The sequence below is a fragment of the Amblyraja radiata genome, chromosome 45 (genome assembly GCF_010909765.2).
Source record: "Amblyraja radiata isolate CabotCenter1 chromosome 45, sAmbRad1.1.pri, whole genome shotgun sequence".
In the NCBI taxonomy this organism is placed as follows: Eukaryota; Metazoa; Chordata; class Chondrichthyes; order Rajiformes; family Rajidae; genus Amblyraja; species Amblyraja radiata.
In genome coordinates, this window is record NC_046000.1 from 9,701,171 (window position 1) to 9,725,388 (window position 24,218).

The 24,218-nt window shown below is 50.0% G+C and overlaps 1 protein-coding gene across 1 annotated transcript in view; it reads right to left on the reverse strand.

The window, feature by feature from the left end:
- fermt3 (FERM domain containing kindlin 3) overlaps positions 1 to 23,614 on the reverse strand; it is a 38,051-nt gene extending 14,437 nt beyond the window's left edge. Inside the window, exons 1-6 of the mRNA XM_033015162.1 lie at positions 23,463 to 23,614; positions 23,157 to 23,270; positions 12,917 to 13,076; positions 5,622 to 5,855; positions 3,673 to 3,807; positions 1,116 to 1,281 (exon numbers count right to left, since the gene is read on the reverse strand). Coding sequence (XP_032871053.1) covers positions 1,116 to 1,281; positions 3,673 to 3,807; positions 5,622 to 5,855; positions 12,917 to 13,064 — 683 coding nt within the window. The 5' untranslated portion in view covers positions 13,065 to 13,076; positions 23,157 to 23,270; positions 23,463 to 23,614. The remainder of the gene's footprint in view (positions 1 to 1,115; positions 1,282 to 3,672; positions 3,808 to 5,621; positions 5,856 to 12,916; positions 13,077 to 23,156; positions 23,271 to 23,462) is intronic.
- Positions 23,615 to 24,218: the final 604 nt, after the last annotated feature.

The window sequence follows — 24,218 nt, forward strand, 5'->3', positions numbered from 1 at the left end:
TGTGGCCAGGGTTGGTGTGGGTCTCTGCTGACGCTGGCTGCCTTTTTGAGGCACCACTCTCTGTAATCTCAAAGACAGACACAAAAAGCTGGAGTAACTCAGCGGGACAGGCAGCATCTCTGGAGAGAAGGAAAGGGTGACATTGGGGTCGAGATGAGGAAGGTTCTCGACCTGAAACGTCACCCATTCCTTCCCTCCTGAGATGCTGCCTGTCCCGCTGAGTTACTCCAGCTTTTTGTGTCTTATCTTCGGGTTAAACCAGCGCCTGCAGTTCCTTCCACAACACTCTCTGTAATTTCCTTCGATCCTGGGCGCCCGAGTCGCCGAACCAGGCCGTGATGTGAAACCAGGCAGGGGAGTGGAGGTTAGGGGCGGGCGGGGGGGGGGGGGAATGCAATGGAGAGTGGGAGAGAGAGGTGAGAAAGGGTGAGGAGAGAGGCACCAGCAACAAGAGGAGGAGGGAGTGAGTGAGGGGACTGTGAGAGGCGGGGGGCAAGGGCGACATGAGGGGGCAGGAGTGAGAGGCGGGGGAGGGAGGGAGGGGGAATGAGAGGAAGGGGAGAGAGAGTGAGAGACAGGGGAAGGAGGGAGAGTGAGGGGGGGAGTCAAGAGATTCAAGATTCAAGAGAGTTTATTGTCATGTGTCCCAGATAGGACAATGACATTCTTGCTTTGCTTCAGCTTACAACAGAACATAGTAGGCATGAATACAGAACAGATCAGTGTGTCCATATACCATTATATAAATATATACACACATGAATAAATAAACAGATAAAGTGCAAATAAACAGATAATGGGTTATTAATGTTCACAGTTTCGTTTGAGTTGTGTTTAACAGCCTGATGGCTGTGGGGGAAGTAGCTATTCCTGATCCTGGATGTTGCAGTCTTCAGGCTCCTGTACCTTCTACTTGAAGGTAGCGGGGAGATGAGTGCGTAGCCAGGGTGGTGTGTGGGTCCTTGATGATGCTGCCGGCCTTTTTGAGGCAGCGACTGCGAGAGGGGAGGGAGAGAGAGTGAGAGGGGAGGAGGGAGAGTGAGAGGGGAGGAGGGAGAGAGCGGGGAGAGAGAGAGAGGGGAGAGAGAGAGGGGAGGGAGAGAGAGATAACTAACCTGCTGTGCATCTGGGCCTTGTCGGTGACGGAGTCGGGCCGCTGCATCTTGGCCAGCACTCCGGGGGCCACATTGGGCTGGCTGACGGCCAGGATCCTGTAGCCTGCTTCCCCCTCCTCCGTCTCCCGCATGTAGTGGGCACCATTGGGGTGGTGGAACCGGTGGTCTGGGCAATGAGGGAGGGCAACGTCAGATAGCTCACCGCAGATACAACCCCCCTCTACCCACTCCCATACAACCCACTCCCCACCCACCCCACTCCCCGTCCACCCCACCCCACCCCCCATCCACCCCACCCCACCCCTCTCCCCACCCACCCCACCCCACGACCCACAACAGCCCTCTCCCACACATCACAACGCTGATGAGGCTGCATTGCGAGATTGTTGTGGGAAGGAACTGCAGATGCTGGTTTAATAATAATAATAATAATAATAACTTTATTTATAAAGCACTTTAAACAACTACAGTTGCCACAAAGTGCTGTACATGAGAACTCATGAACAAAAAGCTATTACAAACAATTAAAAACCATTAAAAACCGTAAAACGAAGGACTATAAAAAACACACTAAAAATTAAAAGACATTAAAAGCACTAAAAACAGGAGCAATGCCTCAGCCAGTGTCGAAAGCCAAAGAATAAAAATGTGTTTTTAGGGAGGATTTGAAGATGGACAGTGAGGGGGCCTGTCTGATGTGCAGCGGCAAGGTGTTCCAGAGTGCCGGAGCAGCAACAGAAAAGGCTCTATCCCCTCTGAGCTTCCGCTTAGACCTTGGTACCTCAAGGAGCAGCTGATCAGCTGACCTGAGGCACCGGGCAGGAGCATATAGGTGGAGCAGCTCAGAGAGGTAAGGCGGGGCGAGCCCATTCAACGATTTAAAAACAAATAAAATAATTTTGAAATGAAAGTGCACCATATTGTTTAAGAAAAAACTGCAGATGCTGGAAAAAGTAGACAAAAATCCTGGAGAAACTCAGCGGGTGAGGCAGCATCTATGGAGCGAAGGAAATAGGCGACATTTCGGGGTCGAAACCCTTCTTCAAATGCTGAGTTTCTCTAGCATTTTTGTCTACCTTGTTAAACCATATTGTGTTCAGTTCTGTGCACCATGTAATAGGAAAGATGTTGTCAAGCTGGAAAGGGTGCGGAGAAGATTTACGAGGATGTTGCCAGGACTCGAGGGTCTGAGCTACAGGCTGGGTCTCTATTCCTTGGAGCGCAGGAGGATGAGGTGAGATCTTATAGAGGTGTATAAAATCACGAGAGGAATAGATCGGGTAGATGCACAGAGTAGGGGAATTGAGGACCAGAGGACAAAGGTTTAAGGTGAAGGGGGAAAGATTTAATAGGAATCTGATAGGTAACATTTTCACACAGAGGGTGGTGGGTGTATGGAACGAGCTGCCGGAGGAGGTAGTTGTGGCCGGGACTATCGCAACGTTTAACGAAATGCAACGAAATTTCGTTCAAGGTGCACTGTGTCTAGGTGTATATCTGAATGACAATAAAGTTTTCATTCATTCATTCATTCATTCATTCATTCATTAAGAAACAGTTAGACAGGTGCATGGATAGGACAGGTTTGGAGGGATATGGACCAAACGAGGGACTAGGTGGGACTAGTGTAGCTGGGACATGATGGCCAGTATGGGCCAAAGGGCCTGTTTCCACGCTGTATCACTCTATGAGCAAGTTGCCCTTGTTCAGGTCTCTCGGCTGTCACACCCGCCTGAGCCTGCAGGTGGCAATGCTGAGTCCGTGAGCTCAGCGCTGCCGCCTGTTGGGCTGCAATGGCACGACACCATCCAAATATCAAATCCCATTCTGGATACTGAAGAAGGGTTTCGGCCCGAAACGTCGCCTATTTCCTTCGCTCCATAGATGCTGCTGCACCCGCTGAGTTTCTCCAGCTTTTTTGTCTACCCTGCATATTTGAATGTGTAGGAAGGAACCGAAAATGCTGGAGTAACTCAGCGGGAGAGGCAGCATCTCTGGAGAGAAGGAATATGTGTCGTTTCGGGTCGAGACCCTTCTTCAGACTGAGAATCTGGGACGAGGAGAGATATGGAGAGATATAGAACGACTGAATGAAAGATATGCAAAAATGTAACTATGATAAAGGAGTTTGTGCACGTTCTCCCCGTGACCTGCGTGGGTTTTCTCCGGGATCTCCGGTTTCCTCCCACACTCGAAAGACGTACAGGTTTGTAGGCTTAAGAAGGAACTGCAGATGCTGGAAAATCGAAGGTACACAAAAAAGCTGGAGAAACTCAACGGGTGCAGCAGCATCTATGGAGTGAAGGAAATAGGCAACGTTTCGGGCCGAAATGTTGCCTATTTCCTTCGCTCCATAGATGCTGCTGCACCCGCTGAGTTTCTCCAGCTTTTTTGTGTACCTTCAGGTTTGTAGGCTAATCGGCTTGGTAAAATTGTAAATTGTGTGTAGGATAGTGTTAGTGTGCGGGGATCGCTGGACTCGGTGGGCCGAAGGGCCTATTTCTGTATCTCGAAACAAAACTAATCCACCATCAAATAAAATCGCGGGTGGGTTTACTTTTAGAGATCTGCGTGGTGAAGCGCTCCAGATCCACCACCTCCTCTTCCTCGTCTCCCTGCCCTTTCTTCTTCTTCTTCTGACTGGGGTCGTCAGCGGGCCGGAGGAGGGACAGTTCCTCGGGGTGCCGGATGTCTGGCAAGCAACACAAGAGAAGACAATGAGCGAGAGGCTTGAATAAGACCATCGTGCAAGTTTAGTCTCGTTTACTGTCACGTGTACCGAGGCACAGTTAAAACTCGGCTCGAATTCAGAAGATTGAGGGGGGGGATCTTATAGAAACGTACAAAATTCTTAAGGGTTTGGACAGGCTGGATGCAGGAAGATTGTTCCCGATGTTGGGGAAGTCCAGAACAAGGGGCCACACAGTTTAAGGATAAGGTGGAAATCCTTTAGGACCGAGATGAGAAAATCATTTTTCACACAGAGAGAGTGGTGAATCTGTGGAATTCTCTGCCACAGAAGGCAGTTGAGGCCACAGTTCATTGGCTATATTTAAGAGGGAGTTAGATGTGGCCCTTGTGGCTAAAGGGATCAGGGGGTATGGAGAGAAGGCAGGGATGGGATACTGAGTTGGATGATCAGCCATGATCATATTGAATTAGATTAGATTAGATTAGATTCGTTTATTAATAATAATAATAAATTTTATTTAATGGGCGCCTTTCAGACATCTCAAGGACACCTTACATAGTAATCGGAATAAAAACATATAATCGGAATAGAACAGGTAAAAAAGACATCACAGAGACACAAATTAAAAACAGAATTCAATCCAAAAACAGAAAATCAAAAACACAGTGTGAAGAGACTTTCGGTCGGAACGAAATATCGTTTCCCTGCAGTCATACATATAATAAAAAATGACAAAAACACACAAATGTATCATCCACCACAGTGAGTTCACCAAACACCTCCTCACTGTGGTGGAAGGCAAAATCTTAAAGCCTCTGTCTCTTCCCTCTTTGTGATTGGGGATGAATGGCGGTGCAGGCTCGAAGGGCCGAATGGCCTATTCCTGCACCTATTTTCTACGTTTCTATGTTTCTAAAACCATTTCGTTGCTTGCCAACCAGTCAGCGGAAAGACAATACATGATCACAATCGGGCCGTCTACAGTGTACAGATACATGATAAAGGCATTTAATGCAAGGTAATATGAAATTGTTAAGGGTTTGGACACCGAGAGAGCAAGAAACCTTTATAACAAGAGGAATCGAATATAGGAGCAAAGAGGTCCTTCTGCAGTTGTACAGGGCCATAGTGAGACCACACCTGGAGTATTGTGTGCAGTTTTGGTCCCCTCATTTGAGGAAGGACATTCTTGCTATTGAGGGAGCCCAGCGTAGGTTTACAAGGTTAATTCCCGGGATGGCGGGACTGTCATATGCTGAGAGAATGGAGCAGCTGGGATTTGTACACTCTGGAGTTTAGAAGGATGAGAGGGCATCTCATTGAAACATATAAGATTGTTAAGGGCTTGGACACGCTAGAGGCAGGAAACGTGTTCCCGATGTTGGGGGAGTCCAGAACCAGGGGCCACACACACAGTTTAAGAATAAGGAGTAAGCCATTTAGAACGGAGACGAGGAAACACTTTTTCTCACAGAGAGTGGTGAGTCTGTGGAATTCTCTGCCTCAGAGGGCGGTGGAGGCGGGATCTCTGGATGCTTTCAAGAGAGAGATAGATAGGGCTCTTAAAAATAGCGGAGTCAGGGGATATGGGGAGAAGGCAGGAACGGGGTACTGATTGGGGAGGGGAGGGGAGGAGAGTGTGAGGGGAAGAGTGGCCAGGAGGGTTATGAGGGGAGGGGAGGAGAGGGGAAGGGAGGGATGGGTGATGGAGGGGAGGCGTGGCCAGGAGAGTGATGAGGGGAGGGGAGGGTGATGGAGGGGAGGGGAGGAGAGGGGAAGGGAGGGAGATGGGTGATGGAGGGGAGGATACTTACCCAGTACTTCACAGATGCCGATGACGGAACGGAAGAGTGGGCTGGAGAAACTTGCCTTGATCCTCACACTCTTCATGTTAGGCACTTGCAGGCGGATAGACTTGCACTGACTGGTGAAGCGCAGCTTGGCATCAGCCTGGATCCCATACTTGTCCAGGGTCCAGTTGGTCTTCAGCAGCCAGCCGTTCTTCTGCTCCCACCAGAGCGCGTGGTCCGACCAATTCTTCTGGATATCTGCAAAAAAAGGTGCGGAGAGAGGATTCACCAGGATGCCGAGAGTCCGGCACAAAGAGCTGGAGTCACTCAGCGGGACAGGCAGCATCTCTGGAGAGAAGGAATGGGTGATGTGTCTGGTCAGACCGATTCGCCAGGATGCGAGGGGCCTGAGCAACAGGGAGAGATTGAGCAGGCTCCTAAATTCTGGGAGTAGAATTAGGCCATTCGGCCCATCATGTGTACTCCGCCATTCAATCATGGCCGTTGCAGGAGCAGATCGCCTCGACGCGGAGGGCCCGAATGCCGGGAGTTAAGATCATCCCGTCAACAGGGGCTCAAGGCCCACGACCGGGGAAGAACTAAGGTAAGGACTTGAACTTTATTTCGCCTTCCATCACAGTGAGGAATGTGTAGGAGTCACTGTGGTGGATGTTCATGTTAAAATGTGTTTTTTTTTCAGCGATCTGTTGCTTTTAATTGTATGACTGACCTGGCCGATGAAATTCCTGGTATGTTACAAAACATACTTGGCAAATAAAGTGTGATTCTGATTCTGATTTATCTTTCCTTCTCAACCCCATTCTCCAGATCCTATAGCGGAGCAAGATAGATCACTCCTGCTAAATGCAATGGGCTGACGTGTAGTACGCAACGGAGCGGAACGTGCATCCATTTTAGTAACCCGATCCGACCCGACCCGCGGGGGAACAGCTTGTGTTAATAAATTATAATTCTGAAAATGAGAAGATTTTTAACAAATAACTTTTATATTTACGAGAATGTTTCCGTAACCGGCTTCCGTCTCCGCACTAGTATCCTACGGGATCTTTGGTGCCGAGACGGAAGCCGGTTACGGAATTGGGGCCAAAAATGACCCATGGATCTGCCCATGACCGCACTACATCTTTTTCGTCGAGTGGACCATCTTGCTCGCTGTAGGATCTTTGCTCCTGCCTTCTCCCCTTGACACCCGCTTGAGTTTGCGCAGAGAAACTAAACCAGAGCATGAGAGGAGTAGATCAGATGATGGTGAATCTGCGATCGTGTCGTAAAATCATGTGATAAGCAGAGAATTAGGCCATTCGGCCCATCAAGTCTACAATGCCATTCAATCATGGCCGATCTATCTTTCCTCCTAACCCTATTCTCTTGCCTTCTCCCCATAACCTCTGACATCTGTACTAATCAAAAATATATCTATTTCTGCCTTAGAAATATCCACTGACTTGGCCTCCACAGCCTTCTGTGCAATTCATAGCCACAGACAGCTGCGGAGGCCAAGATATCTTTAAGGTGGGGATTCCTGATTAGTGCGGGTGTCAGGGGTTACGGGGAGAAGGCAGGAGAATGGGGCTGAGAGGGAGAGATAGATCAGCCTTGATTGAATGGCGGAGTAGACTCGATGGGCCGAATGGTATTATTCTGCTCCAGAAACCTATAAGGCTAGGACACTATTCCTTGGAGCGCAGAAGGGTGAGGGGCGATCTTACAGAGGTGTACAAAATCATGAGAGGAATAGATCGGGTAGACGCACAGTCTTTTACCCAGAGTAGGGGTCTTAAGAACCAGTGGTTTAAGGTGAAGGGGGAAAGATTTAATGGGAACATGAGGGGTGCCTTATTTTACACAGAGGGTGGTGGGTGTATGGAATGAGCTGCTGGAGGAGGTAGTTGAGGCTGGTATTATCGCAATGTTTAAGAAACATTTACAGTGCTGGAGAGAGACAGAGGGAGACAGAGAGAGAGACGGAGAAAGAGAGACACAGAGAGAGACAGAGAGACGGAGAGAGAGAAAGAGAGAGAGACAGAGAGAGAGACACAGAGAGAGAGAGAGACAGAGAGAGAGAGAGACAGAGAGAGAGAGACAGAGAGGGAGACAGAGAGGGAGACAGAGAGGGAGACAGAAACGGAGAGAGACAGAGAGAGAGAGAGGGAGAGAGACAGAGAGAGAGAGACAGAGAGAGAGAGAGACAGAGAGAGAGAGACAGAGAGAGAGAGACAGAGAGAGAGACAGAGAGAGAGACAGAGAGAGAGAGAGAAAGATGGAGAGAGAGAGAGAGAGAGAGAGAGAGGGAGAGAGAGAGATAGAGAGTACACAGAGGAAGATGACCGAGAGATACAAAGGAGAGAGACACAGAGAGAGACACAGAGAGAGAGACAAGAGAGAGGACAGAGAGAAGACAGAGAGGAGAGACAGAGAGAGAGAGAGAGAGAGCGAGAAGCAGAGAGAGAGAAGAGAGAGAGACGAGAGAGAGAGAGAGAGACAGAGAGAGAGACAGAGAGAAGAGGAGAGAGAGAGAAGAGAGAGAGAGAGAAGAGAGAGAGAGAGAGAGAGAGAAGAGAGACGAGGAGAGAGAGAAGCAGAGCAGAGAGAGAGATACAGACAGAGAGAGAGACAGAGAGAGAGACAGAGAGAGAGAGAGACAGAGAGAGAGACAGAGAGAGAGACAGAGAGAGAGACAGAAAGAGATAGAGAGAGACAGAGAGAGAGACAGAGAGAGAGACAGAGAGAGAGAGACAGAGAGGGAGAGAGACAGAGAGGGAGAGACAGAGAGGGAGACAGAGAGAGATACAGAGAGAGATACAGAGAGAGAGAGACAGAGAGAGAGACAGAGAGAGAGACAGAGAGAGAGAGACAGAGAGAGAGAGACAGAGAGAGAGACAGAGAGAGAGAGAGACAGAGAGAGAGAGAGAGAGAGACAGAGTGTGTGTGTGTGTGTGTGTGTGTGCGCGCATGCATGTACGCAGGCAAGTGTTAGTGTGGCAAGTTGTGACACAGTCAATGTTTCCTCTGCAGCCACCACAGTACCACGTTACAGAGGTTAAACCCCGCTGCTGCTGCTGCTGCTGCTGCTGCTGCACATCGTGGGGTCAGAGTGAGGGGGAGGGAGGGTGGTCCCGTGGTTGTTGCCGCCTATTGCCCGTGAGGGTGAGGACCGACGCCCATACGCGTCGCTTGCAACGACGGCGGCCAGAACTGAGCCGACAAAAGCGTGGCTGGAAGGCAGACATTCCAGTTTGGCATTCATCACCAGGGCGTGTTCTGGCAACGACACAAGAACACTCAGAACTCTCCAGATCCTGTGGAATTCTCCGCCTCATAGGGCAGTGGAGGCGGGTTCTCTGGATGCTTTCAAGAGAGAGCTAGATAGGGCTCTTAAAGATAGGGGAGTCAGGGGATATGGGGAGAAGGCAGGAACGGGGTACTGATTGGGGATGATCAGCCATGATCACATTGAATGGCGGTGCTGGCTCGAAGGAAGGGCCGAATGGCCTCTACTCCTGCACTTATTGTCTATTGTAACATCACCTTCCTTGCTCCCCGCACTGGGAATCTCTCCCCACACTTTGTAACGTGCCGAATAGTCAAAGTCCTGGATAGAGTGGATGTGGAGAGGATGTTTCCCACTAGTGGGAGAGCCTAGGACCAGAGAGCGCAGCCTCAGAATTAAAGGATGTTCTTGTAGGAAGGAGACGAGGAGGAATTCCTTTAGTCAGAGGGTGGTGAATCTGTGGAATTCTTTGCCACAGAAGGCTGTGGAGGCCACAAGTCAGTAGACAATAGGTGCAGGAGTAGAGGCCATTTGGCCCTACGAGCCAGCATCGCCATTCAATGTGATCATGGCTAATCATCCCCAATCAGTACCCCGTTCCTGTCTTCTCCCCATATCCCCTGACTCCGCTATTTTTAAGAGCCCTATCTTACTCTCTCTTGAAAGCATCCAGAGAACCGGCCTCCACCGCCCTCTGATGCAGAGAATTCCACAGACTCACAACTCTCTGTGAGAAAAAGTGTTTCCTCGTCTCCGTTCTAAATGGCCGACCCCTTATTCTTAAACTGTGGTCCCTGGTTCTGGGCTCCCCCAACATCGGGAACATGTTTCCTGCCTCTAGCATGTCTAAGCCCTTAACAATCTTATATGTTTCAATGAGATGCCCTCTCATCCTTCTAAACTCCAGAGTGTACACCACTGTCACCAGAGTCAAACCACTGACATTAATCCTTAATGTGTAGATAGATAGATAGATATAATTTATTTGCCACACAACCAGGGTTGGTGGAAATTTGGGAGGAACTGCAGATGCTGCTTTCCACTGAAGAAAGCCACAAAGTGCTGGAGTAACTCAGCAGGACAGGCAGCATCTCCGGAGTGAAGGAATGGGTGACGCTTCGGGTCGGAGTCTGAAGAAGGGTCTCGTCCTGAAACGTCACCCATTCCTTCTCTCCAGAGACGCTGCCTGTCCCGCTGAGTTACTCCAGCATTTTGTGTCTACTGACATTAATCCTTAATTCGGGATCATCATCTTTGGAAGCATTAAGTGGCCTCTAGGTTTGGATCCCGACCTCATTGACTGGCCCTTACTTTGTGATGGGATAGCACAGCGCTAGAGTCGCTGCCTTACAGCGCCAGAAACCCGGGTTCGATCCCGAATATGGGCGCTGTCTGTACGGAGTTTGCACATTCTCCCCGTGACCTGCGTGCGTTTTCTCCGACACCTTCGGTTTCCTCCCGCACTCCAAAGACAAACAGGTTTATCGGTTAATTGGTTTGGCATAAATGCAAAATTGTCCCTAATGTGTGTGTGTAGGGTAGCATTAATGTGTGGGGTTCGCTGGCCGGCACGGACTGGGTGGGCCGAAGGGCCTGTCACCACGCTGTATCTCCAAACTAAACTAAATCAGTCTCCCCTTTCCAGCCTCAAGGCAAAATAGCCGAGGTGTCGGGGCAAGATAAGATTTCAGTATAGGAGTAAAGAGGTTCTTCTGCAGTTGTATATATAGGCTCTGGTGAGACCACATCTGGAGTATTGCGTACAGTTTTGGTCTCCTAATTTGAGGAAAGACATCCTTGCGATTGAGGCAGTGCAGCGTAGGTTCACAAGATTGATCCCTGGGACGGCGGGACTGTCACATGAGGAAAGATTGAAAAGACTAGGCTTGTATTCACTGGAGTTTAGAAGGATGAGGGGGCATCTTATAGAAACATATAAAATTATAAAAGGACTGGACAAGCTGGATGCAGGAAAAATGTCCCCAATGTTGGGCGAGTCCAGAACCAGGGGCCACACACAGTCTTAGAATAAAGGGGAGGTCATTTAAGACTGAGGTGAGAAAAAACCTTTTCACCCAGAGAGTTGTGAATTTGTGGAATTCCCTGCCACAGAGGGCAGTGGAGGCCAAGTCACTGGATGGATTTAAGAGAGAGTTAGATAGAACTCTAGGGGCTGGTGGAATCTAGGGATATGGGGAGAAGGCAGGAACGGGGTACTGATTGGGGACGATCAGCCATGATCACAATGAATGGCGGTGCTGGCTCGAAGGGCCGAATGGCCTCCTCCTGCAACTATTGTCTATGTTTCTAAGATGGCCCCCGGCAGGAATAAGGACATCTCCTCGCTCTGCCTGCTTTCTCTACAGACTGGAGCGTTCATCGGTCGATGTTCCGCTGCTCAGCCATGCAGTGTAACTTCCTGCCTACATCTTACTCAGCCCAGTACCAGAGGCCCAGCTAACCACTTCCTTCTGCCTTGCTGCAAGAGGGCGGGGGGGGGGGGGGGGGAAGGAACCGTGCAGGGCGACGTTTCGCTCGAGGGTTGGCAATCAACCAGAGATCGCATTCAGGCTCAGGCAGTGGCTTAGAACAAGATCAAACCTTTTCATTACACAAGTCTCTTTCCATCTCCACACCAGTGACTTAATTATGCTTCCTGCAGTCAATGTTTGCACTCATAGAGACATCGTCATGGAAACATGGGGCGTGGAAACAGGCCCTTCAGCCCAACTTGCCCACGCCAACCAACATGCCCCATCTATACTAGCTCCGCCTGTCTGCGTTTGGCCCATATCATCGAGTCTCACAGTGTGGAGACAGGCCCTTCGGCCCAACTTGCCCACGCCAACCAACATGCCCCATCTATACTAGCTCTGTTTGTCTGCGTTTGGCCCATATCATTGAGTCTTACAGTGTGGAGACAGGCCCTTCGGCCCAACTTGCCCACGCCAACCAACATGCCCCATCTATACTAGCTCTGTCTGTCTGCGTTTGGCCCATATCATAGTCTTAGTGTGGAGACAGGCCCTTCAGCCCAACTTGCCCACGCCACCCAACATGCCCCATCTATACTAGCTCCGCCTGTCTGCGTTTGGCCCATATCATTTAGTCTTACAGTGTGGAGACAGGCCCTTCGGCCCAACTTGCCCACGTCGACTGACATGCCCCATCTATACTAGCCCCGCCTGTCTGCGTTTGGCCCATATCATAGAGTCATAGAGTCTTGCTGGGGGGGGGGCAGCAACTCTACCACTGCGCCTCTGTGCCAGATGGCCTAAGTCTGCTCCTATAACTTGAGAACTTGTTTATACATCTCTGGCCTTTGTCCAACCATCTCCATTTCCAACCACCCCCCCACCACCACCACCCCCTTGCCTGTGTTCACCCAGGACCTGCCACAATTTGCCCTCTCCCCAGACATGAAGGGACAAAAACGTGTACAGTTTTGTTCTCCTAATTTGAGGAAGGACATCCTTGTGATTGAGGCAGTGCAGCGTAGGTTCACGAGATTGATCCCTGGGATGGCGGGACTTGTCACATGAGGGAAGATTGAAAAGACTAGGCTTGTATCTGCTGGAGTTTAGAAGGATGAGGGGGGGATCTTATAGAAACATATAAAATTATAAAAGGACTGGACAAGCTAGATGCAGGAAAAATGTTCCCAATGTTGGGCGAGTCCAGAACCAGGGGCCACACACAGTCTTAGAATAAAGGGGAGGTCATTTAAGACTGAGGTGAGAAAAAACGTTTCCACCCAGAGAGTTGTGAATTTATGTAATTCCCTGCCACAGAGGGCAGTGGAGGCCAAGTCACTGGATGGATTTAAGAGAGTTAGATAGAGCTCTAGGGGCTAGTGGAGTCAAGGGATATGGGGAGAAGGCAGGCACGGGTTATTGATTGGGGACGATCAGCCATAATCACAATGAATGGCGGTGCTGGCTCGAAGGGTCGAATGGACCTGTTGTCTATGTTTCTCTGTTTCTCTGACACCATGAAGTGGCCATGTCGAGCATCACGCGGTACTTACTGATCTTCTCCACCAGCTGCAGGATGGTGCCACCGATGTGTATGTCGCCCGTCACTCTCAGGGTGATCGGGTCGGCGTCCTCGCCCAGTTCATCCACGGCGATCTTCAGCTCCCAGGACGCGTCCACGTTGATGCCCCGCAGCGCCATCCTCCAACATGCCTGCCAACGGGAGCAAACGATAATGCCTGCCACTGAGAAACGATAGCGGACACACGGCAGCGTGAAGGATCGCGGCGGGAACAGGAGGGGAGAGGAGCAAAGCCCGCCAGCACTCGAGGTCAGATACAAGATGCTGGGGTAACTCAGCCGGGACAGGCAGCATCTCCGGAGAGAAGGAATGGGTCGAGGCCCCTCGTCAGATGATATTTTGGATCCGACTCTAGAGAAGTTTCGGTTCTTGACCCGAAAAGGTCACCCATTCCTTCTCTCCAGAGATGCCAATAGACAAGACACAGTAAAATAGGCCATGGTCAATAGTTGGTCATGGTTACGGAGGGAGCGGTCTCTGCGGAAAGCAGACAGGGGAGGAGATGGGAAGATGTGGCGAGTGGTGGGGTCACGTTGGAGGTGGCCAAAATGTCGGAGGATTATTTGTTGTATGTGACGGCTGGTAGGGTGGAAGGTGAGGACAAGGGGGGATCTGCCCTTGTTACGAGTCGGGGGGATGGGGAGTGAGAGTAGAGTAACGGGGTACAGAAGAAACCCTGGTGAGAGCCTCATCTATAGTAGGGGAGGGGAACCCCCGTTCCCTAAAGAATAAGGACATCTCCGATGCCCTGGTGTGGAACGCCTCATCCTGGGTGCAGATGCGGCGTAGACGGAAGAATTGGGAGTAGGGGATGGAGTCCTTACAGGAAGCAGGGTGGGGAGAAGTGCAGTTTAGATAGCCATGGGAGTCAGTGGGTTTATAGTGGATGTCGGTCAGTAGTCCATCCAGCGTTGGAGATAGTGAGGTCTAGAAACGGTGGGGAGATGTCGGAAATGGTCCAGGTGTATTTGAATGCCGGATGGAAGTTAGTGGTGAATTCCCAGCCAGCATCAGTTTGGGAAGCCTGCCCAACCCCTTAAGACTTTGGGAAGCTATGACCTAATTTTCATTCCCTAAGATTGTGTGCAAGACATCGGATTCTCGTTTAGTTCAGTTTAGAGATACAGCGTGGAAACAGGCCCTTCGGCCCTCCTAATCCTCACCCTCCACACTAGCACTACCCTACACACACACACACACACACACACACTGGGGACAATTTACAATTTAGCCAAGCCAATTGACCGACAGACCTGCACGTCTTTGGAATGTGGGAGGAAACCGCAGCACCCGGAGAAAACCCACGCGGTCACGTGGGGGGAACGCACAAACAAGCTCCGTAGTCAGGATCGAACCTGGGACTCCGTGAGGCAGCGTAGATGTGTGCCCTGCCTTGCAACCAGTTCTGTTTATCTCGACTGCAGCTTCCAGCCATCGACCTTCATTTGTCTTCCTTAAGGGTGTGTGACCCTGAACGTCAGTGAAACACAACCTGCCTTATTTATGCCCCTGTCCCACTTAGGAAGCCTGAACGGAAACCTCTGGAGACTTTGCGCCCCACCCAAGGTTTCCGTGCGGTTCCCGGAGGTTTTTGTCAGTCTCCCTACCTGCTTCCACTACCTGCAACCTCCGGCAACCACCTGCAACCTCCGGGAACCGCACGGAAACCTTGGGTGGAGCGCAAAGTCTCCAGAGGTTTCCGTTCAGGTTTCCTAAGTGGGACAGGGGAATTTTTATAGTACGACACACACACCAACGCTCACTTCCCCAATCTTCTAAACCCTGTCAGCATGCACAGTTATTAGAACCTTTGCCTCACAGCGCCAGAGACCCGGGTTCGATCCTGACCACGGGTGCTGCCTGCGTGCTGTTTGAACATTCTACCTGGGACGGCGTGGGTTTTCTCCGGGTGCTCCAGTTTCCTCCCACAGTCCAAAGGCGTACAGGTTTGGAGGTTAATTGGCTTGGCCTAATTGTAAATTGTCCCTAGTGTGTGTAGGGTAGTTCTAGTGTAGTGTGTGTAGGATAGTGCTAGTGTGCAAGCGATAGCTGGTCAGCACGGATTAGATGGGCCGAAGGGCTTGTTTCCACGGTATATCTCTAAACTAAACTACAATCCGATGTCCTTAGGGAATGAAAATCGTGTGTGTGTGTGTGGCAGTGTGCGTATGCAGGCTTGTACTTGCTTGAATTTAGAAGATTAAGGGGGGATCTTATAGAAACTTACGATCAGCCCTCATCCTCCTGCGCTCCAAGGAATAGAGACCCAGCCGACTCAACCTCTCTCTAGAGCTCAAGACGGGGATCTATAGCCTGCGGTTGCGTATCTAATTCCAGAGAACGATACCTAAGAGAAGGTTCACCAGACTGATTCCTGGGATGGCAGGACTTTCATATGAAGAAAGACTGGATAGACTCGGCTTGTACTCGCTGGAATTCAGAAGATTGAAGGGGGATCTTATAGAAACTTACAGAATTCTTAAGGGGTTGGACAGGCTAGATGCAGGAAGATTGTTCCCGATGTTGGGGAAGTCCAGAACAAGGGGTCACACAGTTTAAGGATAAGGGGGAAGTCTTTTAGGACCGAGATGAGAAAAACATTTTTCACACAGAGAGTGGTGAATCTGTGGAATTCTCTGCCACAGAAGGTAGTTGAGGCCACAGTTCATTGGCTATATTTAAGAGGGAGTTAGATGTGGCCCTTGTGGCTAAAGGGATCAGGGGGTATGGAGAGAAGGCAGGTACAGGATACTGAGTTGGATGATCAGCCATGATCATATTGAATAGCGGTGCAGGCTCGAAGGGCCGAATGGCCTACTCCTGCACCTATTTTCTATGCTTCTATGTTTGTACGTTAATTGGCTTCTGCTAATTGTCCACAGTGTCTGGGATAGCACTAGTGTTGGTTGGCATGGACTAAGTGGGCTGAAGGGCCTGTTTCCTTGCTGTATCTCTCAATTAAACTAAACTTCTTGGAGAAGAATGCCCTAGTCCGATCAAAGTTGGTACCGAAAAAAGACTGGGCAATCTCGCTGTGTCTCTCAACTCTCATAACAGGAGCGTTGATCTTGATAGAATGGCCGTTTTAGTCCAGTTACAGGCACTTAAAATGAGAATTACAACTGACACAAGGGAAAGAGGCTGTTGCAAAGGGATTGGGCAAGACAAATAGTTACCGAAACTCAACCATCTGGAGTTGTCTCCAGTGTTCAGCGGCTGGCCTGCTGCTATCGCTGTTGTATACGCGGTGTGACAGGATGCTGTGGCCTGTCAGCCTGACAAACTGACATCTATACTGGGACTTCTCGGTCGCCTCTTCCTTGAATTGTGCAGGAAGGAACTGCAGATGCTGGCTTACACCGAAGATAGATACACACACACACACACACACACAAATGCCGGAGTAGCTCAGCGGGACGGGCGGCATCTCTGGAGAGAAGGAAAGGGCAACGTTTCGGGTCATAGAAACATATAAAATAGGTGCAGGAGTAGAGGCCATTTGGCCATTCGGGCCTGCACCGCCATTCAATATGATCATGGCTGATCATCCAACTCAGTATCCCATCCCTGCCTTCTCTCCGTACCCCCTGATCCCTTTAGCCACATCTAACTCCCTCTTAAATATAGCCAATGAACTGTGGCCTCAACTACCTTCTGTAGCAGAGAGTTCCACAGATTCACCACTCTCTGTGTGAAAAATGTCTTTCTCATCTCGGTCCTAAAAGACTTCCCTCTTATCTTTAAACTGTGTGACCCCTAGTTCTGGACTTCCCCAACATCGGGAATAATCTTCCTGCATCTAGCCTGTCCAACCCCTTAAGAATTTTGTAAGTTTCTATAAGATCCCCCCCTCAATCTTCTAAATTCTAGCGAGTACAAGCCGAAGTGTGCAGTCGAGACCCTTCTTCAGACTGAGAGTCAGGGGAGTGGGAAACAAGGAAGGGCAAGGTGTGAAAACGGAACAAGGTGATGGTGATCAGGGAAATGTAGAATGATGCATTGTTAGCTGAGGTGACAATGAGGCTTTCAATCAGTAATATTTAATCAGGAGGTCAACAAACTAGGATGGGGAGAGGTGGAGAGAGAGGGAAAGCAAGGGTTACTTGAAGTTAGAGAAGTCAATATTCGTACTGCTGGGTGGAAAGCTGCCCAATTCTAGCTATTGAGGGAGCCCAGCGTAGGTTCACCAGGTTAATTCCCGGGATGGAGGGACTGTCATATGCTGAGAGAATGGAGCGGCTGGGCTTGTACACTCTGGAGTTTAGAAGCATGAGAGGGGATCTCATTGAAACATATAAGATTATTAAGGGTTTGGACACGCTAGAGGCAGGAAACATGTTCCCGATGTTGGGGGAGTCCAGAACCAGGGGCCACACACAGTTTAAGAATATGGGGTCGGCCATTTAGAACGGAGACGAGGAAACACTCTTTCTCACAGAGAGTTGTGAGTCTGTGGAATTCTCTGCCTCAGAGGCCGGTTCTCTGGATGCTTTCAAGAGAGAGCTAGATAGGGCTCTTAAAGATAGCGGAGTCAGGGGAGAAGGCAGGAACGGGGTACTGATTGGGGATGATCAGCCATGATCACATTGAATGGCGGTGCTGGCTCGAAGGGCCGAATGGCCTCTACTCCTGCACCTGTTGTCTATTGTCTATTGAAATATGAGGTGTTGTTTATCTCCTTTCCCACCGCGCTCTTTTCCTTTCATCCCCGTCACAGTCACAGAGGGAGGACCCATCTTCAGACCTGAAGAAGGGTCTCGACCCGAAACGTCGCCTATTTCCTTCGCTCCACAGATGCTGCCTCACCCGCTGAGTTTCTCCAGCACTTTTGTCTACCTTCGATTTTCCAGCATCTGCAGTTCCTTCTTAAACATTCAGACCTGATGTTTTGGGTTGGGATATCGTGTAACCTTACGCCTCTATCCGTTAAGTTAGCTCCTCCTTGTCTTATCCAGGATTCCATGTTAAAACTGCCCTCTCAGATCATTGTAAAGTGTCCAATTTTAATAACAGGATTGTTCTATGCCGGGTAAACTCTGGAGCTAAGTATATATTTTATCTGCTCTTTGTGTGAGCTTACTGTGTGTGTATATCGGGTGGGGACATGTTTAAGTTGCTAAAACAACAGGATGGAGGTAACATAGAAACATAGAAAGCAGGTTCAGGAGGAGGCCATTTGGCCCTTCGAGCCAGCACCGCCATTCATTGTGATCATGGCTGATCGTCCCCAATCAATAACCCATGCCTGCCTTCTCCCCATATCCCTGGACTCCACTAGCCCCTAGAGCTCTATCTAACTCTCTCTTAAACCCATCCAGTGACTTGGCCTCCACTGCCCTCTGTGGCAGGGAATTCCACAAACTCACAACTCTCTGGGTGAAAAAGTCTTTTCTCATCTCACCTCAGTCTTAAATTTCTAAGACTGTGTGTGACCCCTGGTTCTGGACTCACCCACCAACATTGGGAACATTTTTCCTGCGGTATAAAAGAGACTGCAGGTGCAGGAATCTGGAGCAAAAGACAAAGTGCCGGAGGAACTTTAGCTTTGGTTTCGTTTAGAGATACAGCGGGGGAAAACAAATTCTTCGGCCCACCAAGTCCACGCCCGACTAGCCAGACCACCCCGATTTAGCTCTTAGGGGGTAACAAAAGCAAGGGATGTGGGGAGAAGGCAGGAACAGGGCACCGATTCTGGATGATCAGCCATGTTCGTATTGAATGGCGACGCAGGGCCGAATGGCCTACTCCGGCATCTATTCTTCTGTTTCTAAACCCACTTATTCCTGGGATCATTCTCCTCTAAAACCCTCTCAATCCAATGCAAGGTAGACAAAAATGCTGGAGGAACTCAGCGGGTGAGGCAGCATCTATGGAGCGAAGGAATGGGTGACGTTTCGGGTCGAGACCCTTCTTCGAAAAACTCAGAGGGTGGGGCAGCATCTATGGAGCGAAGGAATGGGTGACGTTTCGGTGACGTTCGACCCGAAACGCCACCCATTCCTTCGCTCCATAGATGCTGCCTCACCCGTTGAGTTTCTTCAGCATTTTCGCCTACCTTGGATTTTCGGGCATCTGCAGTTCCTCCTTAGTCAATACAACGCATGTTGCGATCCAAAGTCCCTTTTTACCTTGATGTCTGGGTTTGTCCGTAATCATTAACTAGTGATTAGCTCCTGACTCACACAATAGACGTCTCAGATGAGGCCTCTTGTGAGGAACTAGCTGATCATAAACCTGGCAGCTGCCGGACATCATCCCGAGCAAATCCATCCCTCAAGTTTCAGAAATTAAGAAATAAAACGATCTTTAAAAGATAGCCAGCGAAAGGGCGAATGTAGGGCTGACAATCGGGGAACATCGATGGAAGATAACTGTCCGAGTTTGTTTCGTAAGCGTAATGTTTCTGACAATCAACACTGCCGGTCACTAACTTTTTCGAAAGTTGCCGATTAAAGTTTGGGGGCAAACACGGTGGCTCAGCGGCAGATTTGCCGCCTCACGGCGCCAGAGACCCGGGTTCAATCCTGACCGCGGGTCTGTCCTCCCCAGTGACCTGCCCGAGTGCTCCGGTTTCCTCCTACACTCCAAAGACGTGCGTTGGTTTGTAGGGTTCATTGGCTTGGCATAAATGGGCATCCCGCGAGTCTCGGGGAAGATGGGGCTCGTCAGCCTGGGAAGGCGGTCCATCTAGGAGAGGGAAAACTCTGATTTGAAACCTCCACTGCCTTGTGGCCGTATCCGGTCATGGAAAAGGCTCCTGGAGTAAACCTCGAGAAAATCCGGAGTCGGAGCCCCTAAGGCAGTTCGTCGTTGTCTACAACCTCGCTCTGGCAGCTCCTGCGACGGCGCTGGTGCCAAATTGTAACGGCCCTGCTGTTCCTTTGGATCGATCAGCGACGTGGAGAGGGGGGGACGTGCTGCATGGGCAACAGCCTGTCCTCCATATGACATCGATCGCCCAGGCTTGCATCCGACCAGGATGCATCACCCATGGCCAGTCATGACCGAGAGGGGGCCTACAAAATGGTGTGTGCAGGATGGTGTCAGTGTGTGCGGATCGCTGGTCAGTGCGGACTCGGTGGGCCGAAGGGCCTGTTTCTGTGTTGTATCTCTAAACTAAACTAAATAGTTGAAAGATGAGCCAACAATGGGCCAAATGTTCGCTCCTTGATTCTGGACAGAGTGGACGTGAAGTGGATGGTTTCCACCAGTGGGAGAGTCCAGGACCAGAGGGCGCAGCCTCAGAATGAAAGGACGTTCCTTCAGGAAGGAGATGAGGAGGAATTTCTTTAGTCAGAGGGTGGTGAATCTGTGGAATTCATTGCCACAGACGGCTGTGGAGGCCACAAGTCAGTGGATATATTTAAGGCAGAGAGATAAAAGGAAGAAGGGTTTCAGCCCGAAACGTCGCCTATTTCCTTCGCTCCATAGATGCTGCTGCACCCGCTGGGTTTCTCCAGCATTTTTGTCTACCTTAGATAAATTCTTGATTAGTACGGGTGTCGGGGGTGAAGGGGAGAATGGGATTGGGAGGGAGAGATAGATCAGCCATGATTGAATGGTAGACTTGATGGGCCGAATGGCCTAGTTCTTCTATCACTTCTGATTCAAATTCAAAATGAGGTTTCAAGTGTTTTTTCCTCCCACGCGCTGGTTATCGCTCTGACAGTTACTCACTGTTTGATTGCTTCCGTCTGCTGCCTTCCCCTCACTGAGAGGTTATTGCATCTCAAACTGAGCAAACTAATCTAGCAATGACTCAAAACTGTCGTCCCCAGGAGGTTGGTGAGTCCCACGCTGCAGTGAGATTCAGGTCCTGCATAGACCATATCATGTCCTAACGGGGTACAATGTAGTGGAAATATCAACAGCCCCCACAGATTCAGCGTGTGATACATCATGGAAACAGGCCCTTCGGCCCAACTTGCCCACACCGGCCAACATGCCCCTGCTACACTAGTCCTACCTGCCCATTTCTATCGAAAACCTGTCCTACCCACGTACCTGTCTAACTGTTTCTTAAACGTTGGGATAGTCCCAGCATTGAATTACATTGAATGGTAGACTTGGTGTATCTGTGGAACTCTCTGCCACAGAAGGTAGTTGAGGCCGGTTCATTGGCTATATTTCAGAGGGAGTTAGATGTGGCCCTTGTGGCTAAAGGGATCAGGGGGTATGGAGAGAAGGCAGGTATGGGATACTGAGTTGGATGATCAGCCATGATCATATTGAATGGTGGTGCAGGCTCGAAGGGCCGAATGGCCTACTCCTGCACCTATTTTCTATGTTTCTGTTTCTATGAATGGCGGTGCAGGCTCGAAGGGCCGAATGGCCTACTCCTGCACCTATTTTCTATGTTTCTATGAATGGCGGTGCTGGCTCGAAGGGCCGAATGGCCTACTCCTGCACCTATTTTCTATGTTTCTATGTTTCTATGAATGGCGGTGCTGGCTCGAAGGGCCGAATGACCTACTCCTGCACCTATTTTCTATGTTTCTATGTTTCTATGAATGGCGGTGCTGGCTCGAAGGGCCGAATGGCCTACTCCTGCTCCGATTTTCCATGCTTCTATAGACACAAAAAAGCTGGTGTAACTCAGCGGGACAGGCAGCATCTCTGGAGAGAAGGAATGGGTGACGTTTCGGGTCGAGACCCTTCTTCAGACTGAGAGTCGGGGGAGAGGGAGTCTAGAGACATGAAAAGGTACTCAGAGGAGGAGGAGGAACAAAAACGTATAAACTTAAACTAGAACTTTAAATAAAAAATAATTTAAACAGTTAATTTAAAGAAAGGCACACAGAGTGGAAACAGGCCCTTCGGCCCAGCTTGCCCACACCGGCCAACATGTCCCAGCTACACTAGTCCCACCTGCCCGCGTTTGGTCCATATCCCTCCAAACCTGTCCTATCCATCAGTCTGAAGAAGGGTCTCAACCTGAAACGTCACCCATTGTTTGTTTCCAGAGATGCTGCCTGACCCGCCGAGTTACTCCAGCATTTTGTGTCTATCTTTGGTTTAAACCAGCATCTGCAGTTCCTTCCTACACTATCCATGTACCTGTCGAACAGTTTTTTAAACGTTGGGATAGTCCCAGCCTCAACTACCTCCTCTGGCAGCTCGTTCCATACACCCACCACCCTTTGTGTGAAAAAGTTACTTCTCAGATTCCTATTAAACCTTTCTCCCCTTCACCTTAAACCTATGTCCGCTGGTCCTCGATTTACCAAACTCTGGGCAAGAGGCTACCTGATCTAATTCTCTCATGACTTAATACACAATGGGTCGATGGAGGAGCGATTGGGAAATAATTCGAGAAATTCGAGATTAGGACATAATTCGAGAAATGTGTGAATCGAGAATCCTTCTAAAGAGTTAGTACAGGTTTTAAAGTAGGCATATCAGCTGGAAAGCATGAGGAAAGGGTCTGAAGAAGGGTCTCGACCAGAAACGTTGCCTATTTCCTTCGCTCCATAGATACTGCCTCACCCACTGAGTTTTCCAGCAGTTTTGTCTACCACAGGTTTTAAAGGGTTACTTCGAAAGAGTTAGTACAGGTTTTGTGTACAGTTTTGGTCTCCTAATTTGAGGAAGGACATCCTTGTGATTGAGGCAGTGCAGCGTAGGTTCACGAGATTGATCCCTGGGATGGCGGGACTGTCATATGAGGAAAGATTGAAAAGACTAGGCTTGTATTCACTGGGGTTTAGAAGGATGAGGGGGATCTTATAGAAACATATAAAATGATAAAAGGACTGGACAAGCTAGATGCAGGAAAAATGTTCCCAATGTTGGGCGAGCCCAGAACCAGGGGCCACACACAGTCTTAGAATAACGGGGAGGCCATTTAAGACTGAGGTGAGAAAAAACTTTTTCCACCCAGAGGGTTGTGAATTTGTGGAATTCCCTGCCACAGAGGGCAGTGGAGGCCAAGTCACTGGATGGATTTAAGAGAGAGTTAGATAGAGCTCTAGGGGCTAGTGGAATCAGGGGATATGGGGAGAAGGCAGGCACGGGTTATTGATAGGGGATCACAATGAATCTGGCTCGAAGGGCTGAATGGCCTCCTCCTGCACCTGTTGCCTATGTTTAATGGGCCCCCACACTCCCTAAACCTCCTTTTAAAAACATTACTGTGATACATTCTCAGCCACAACGACACGGGGACCTCTGTTAGAGATCACATTTGTACACAGTGTAACTTTAGCTCTCACCAACTAGCGCGCAGTCCTTGTCCCACTTGTTACAGCAGCAAATGTCTGTCCGTCTCAGACCCGTCTCTTGTGTCTCTTGGCTTGGCTGCTCTTCAGGGCGTCACCGACTTGCAACTGCGAGTGTTTCCGTTGAGTAAGAAGATCGAGTCACACTTCTGCTGTGAAACAGACACAGAAACACACACACACACACACACACCTACTCGGCCTCTGGCAACTCCTACAGTGTGACTGCCCTCTGCATTCACCACCAACCCATTCACAACGTGGGCAGCCCCAGCTGGCTCCACCTTCCCGAGAAAATACCTGTCGATGCACACACAGTCTGGGAAGAAATGCATTCACTTGGACCTGTCTACTGTGCAATGTTGTAGAGAGATGTCCCCTGCAGGCAATAAGCTGAAGTAGCAACACTCTCACTTCACTAGGCTGTAGTTCCTCTCTCTTTCTCTCTCTCTTTTACACTCCCTCTCTCTCTCTCTCTATCATACACTCCCTCCTCTCACCCCCCTCCTCCTCTCTCTCTCCCCCCTCTTTGTCTCTCCCCCTCTCTCCCCCTCCTCCTCTCTCCCCCTCTCCCCCCTCCTCCTCTCTCCCCCCTCCCCCCTGTCTCCCCCTCCTCTCTCCCCCTCCTCTCTCCCCCTTCTCTCTCTTTCTCCCTCCTCTCTCTCCCCCCTCTCCTCTCTCTCCCCCTCTCTCTCTCTTACACTCCCTCTCTCCCCCTTCCTCTCCCCCTCTCTCAACCCCCCTCCTCTCCCTACCCCCTCCCCACCCCTCTCTCTCTTTTCCCCTCTCACTTCCCGTTTTGCCCGTGACCACTGAAATGTTCCCCTAATTTGGTCGCCCATTTAAAACTACAAGCTCGCAAAGCAAATTTGTTTGGGGAGAAGCATTGCGGAGGAATGCAGTGTAGGTTGGGACTTGTAAAATGGATCGCCTCGTCCGGGCTTGCACTGTGGGGTTGTGACGAATTCTGGTTACCCTAATGTTAGCGGCTGTGTGGCGTGTAAGCTCAGGTCTATGGCCTAACCACCACTGGCAGCTTGTGTGGACTGTGCATGT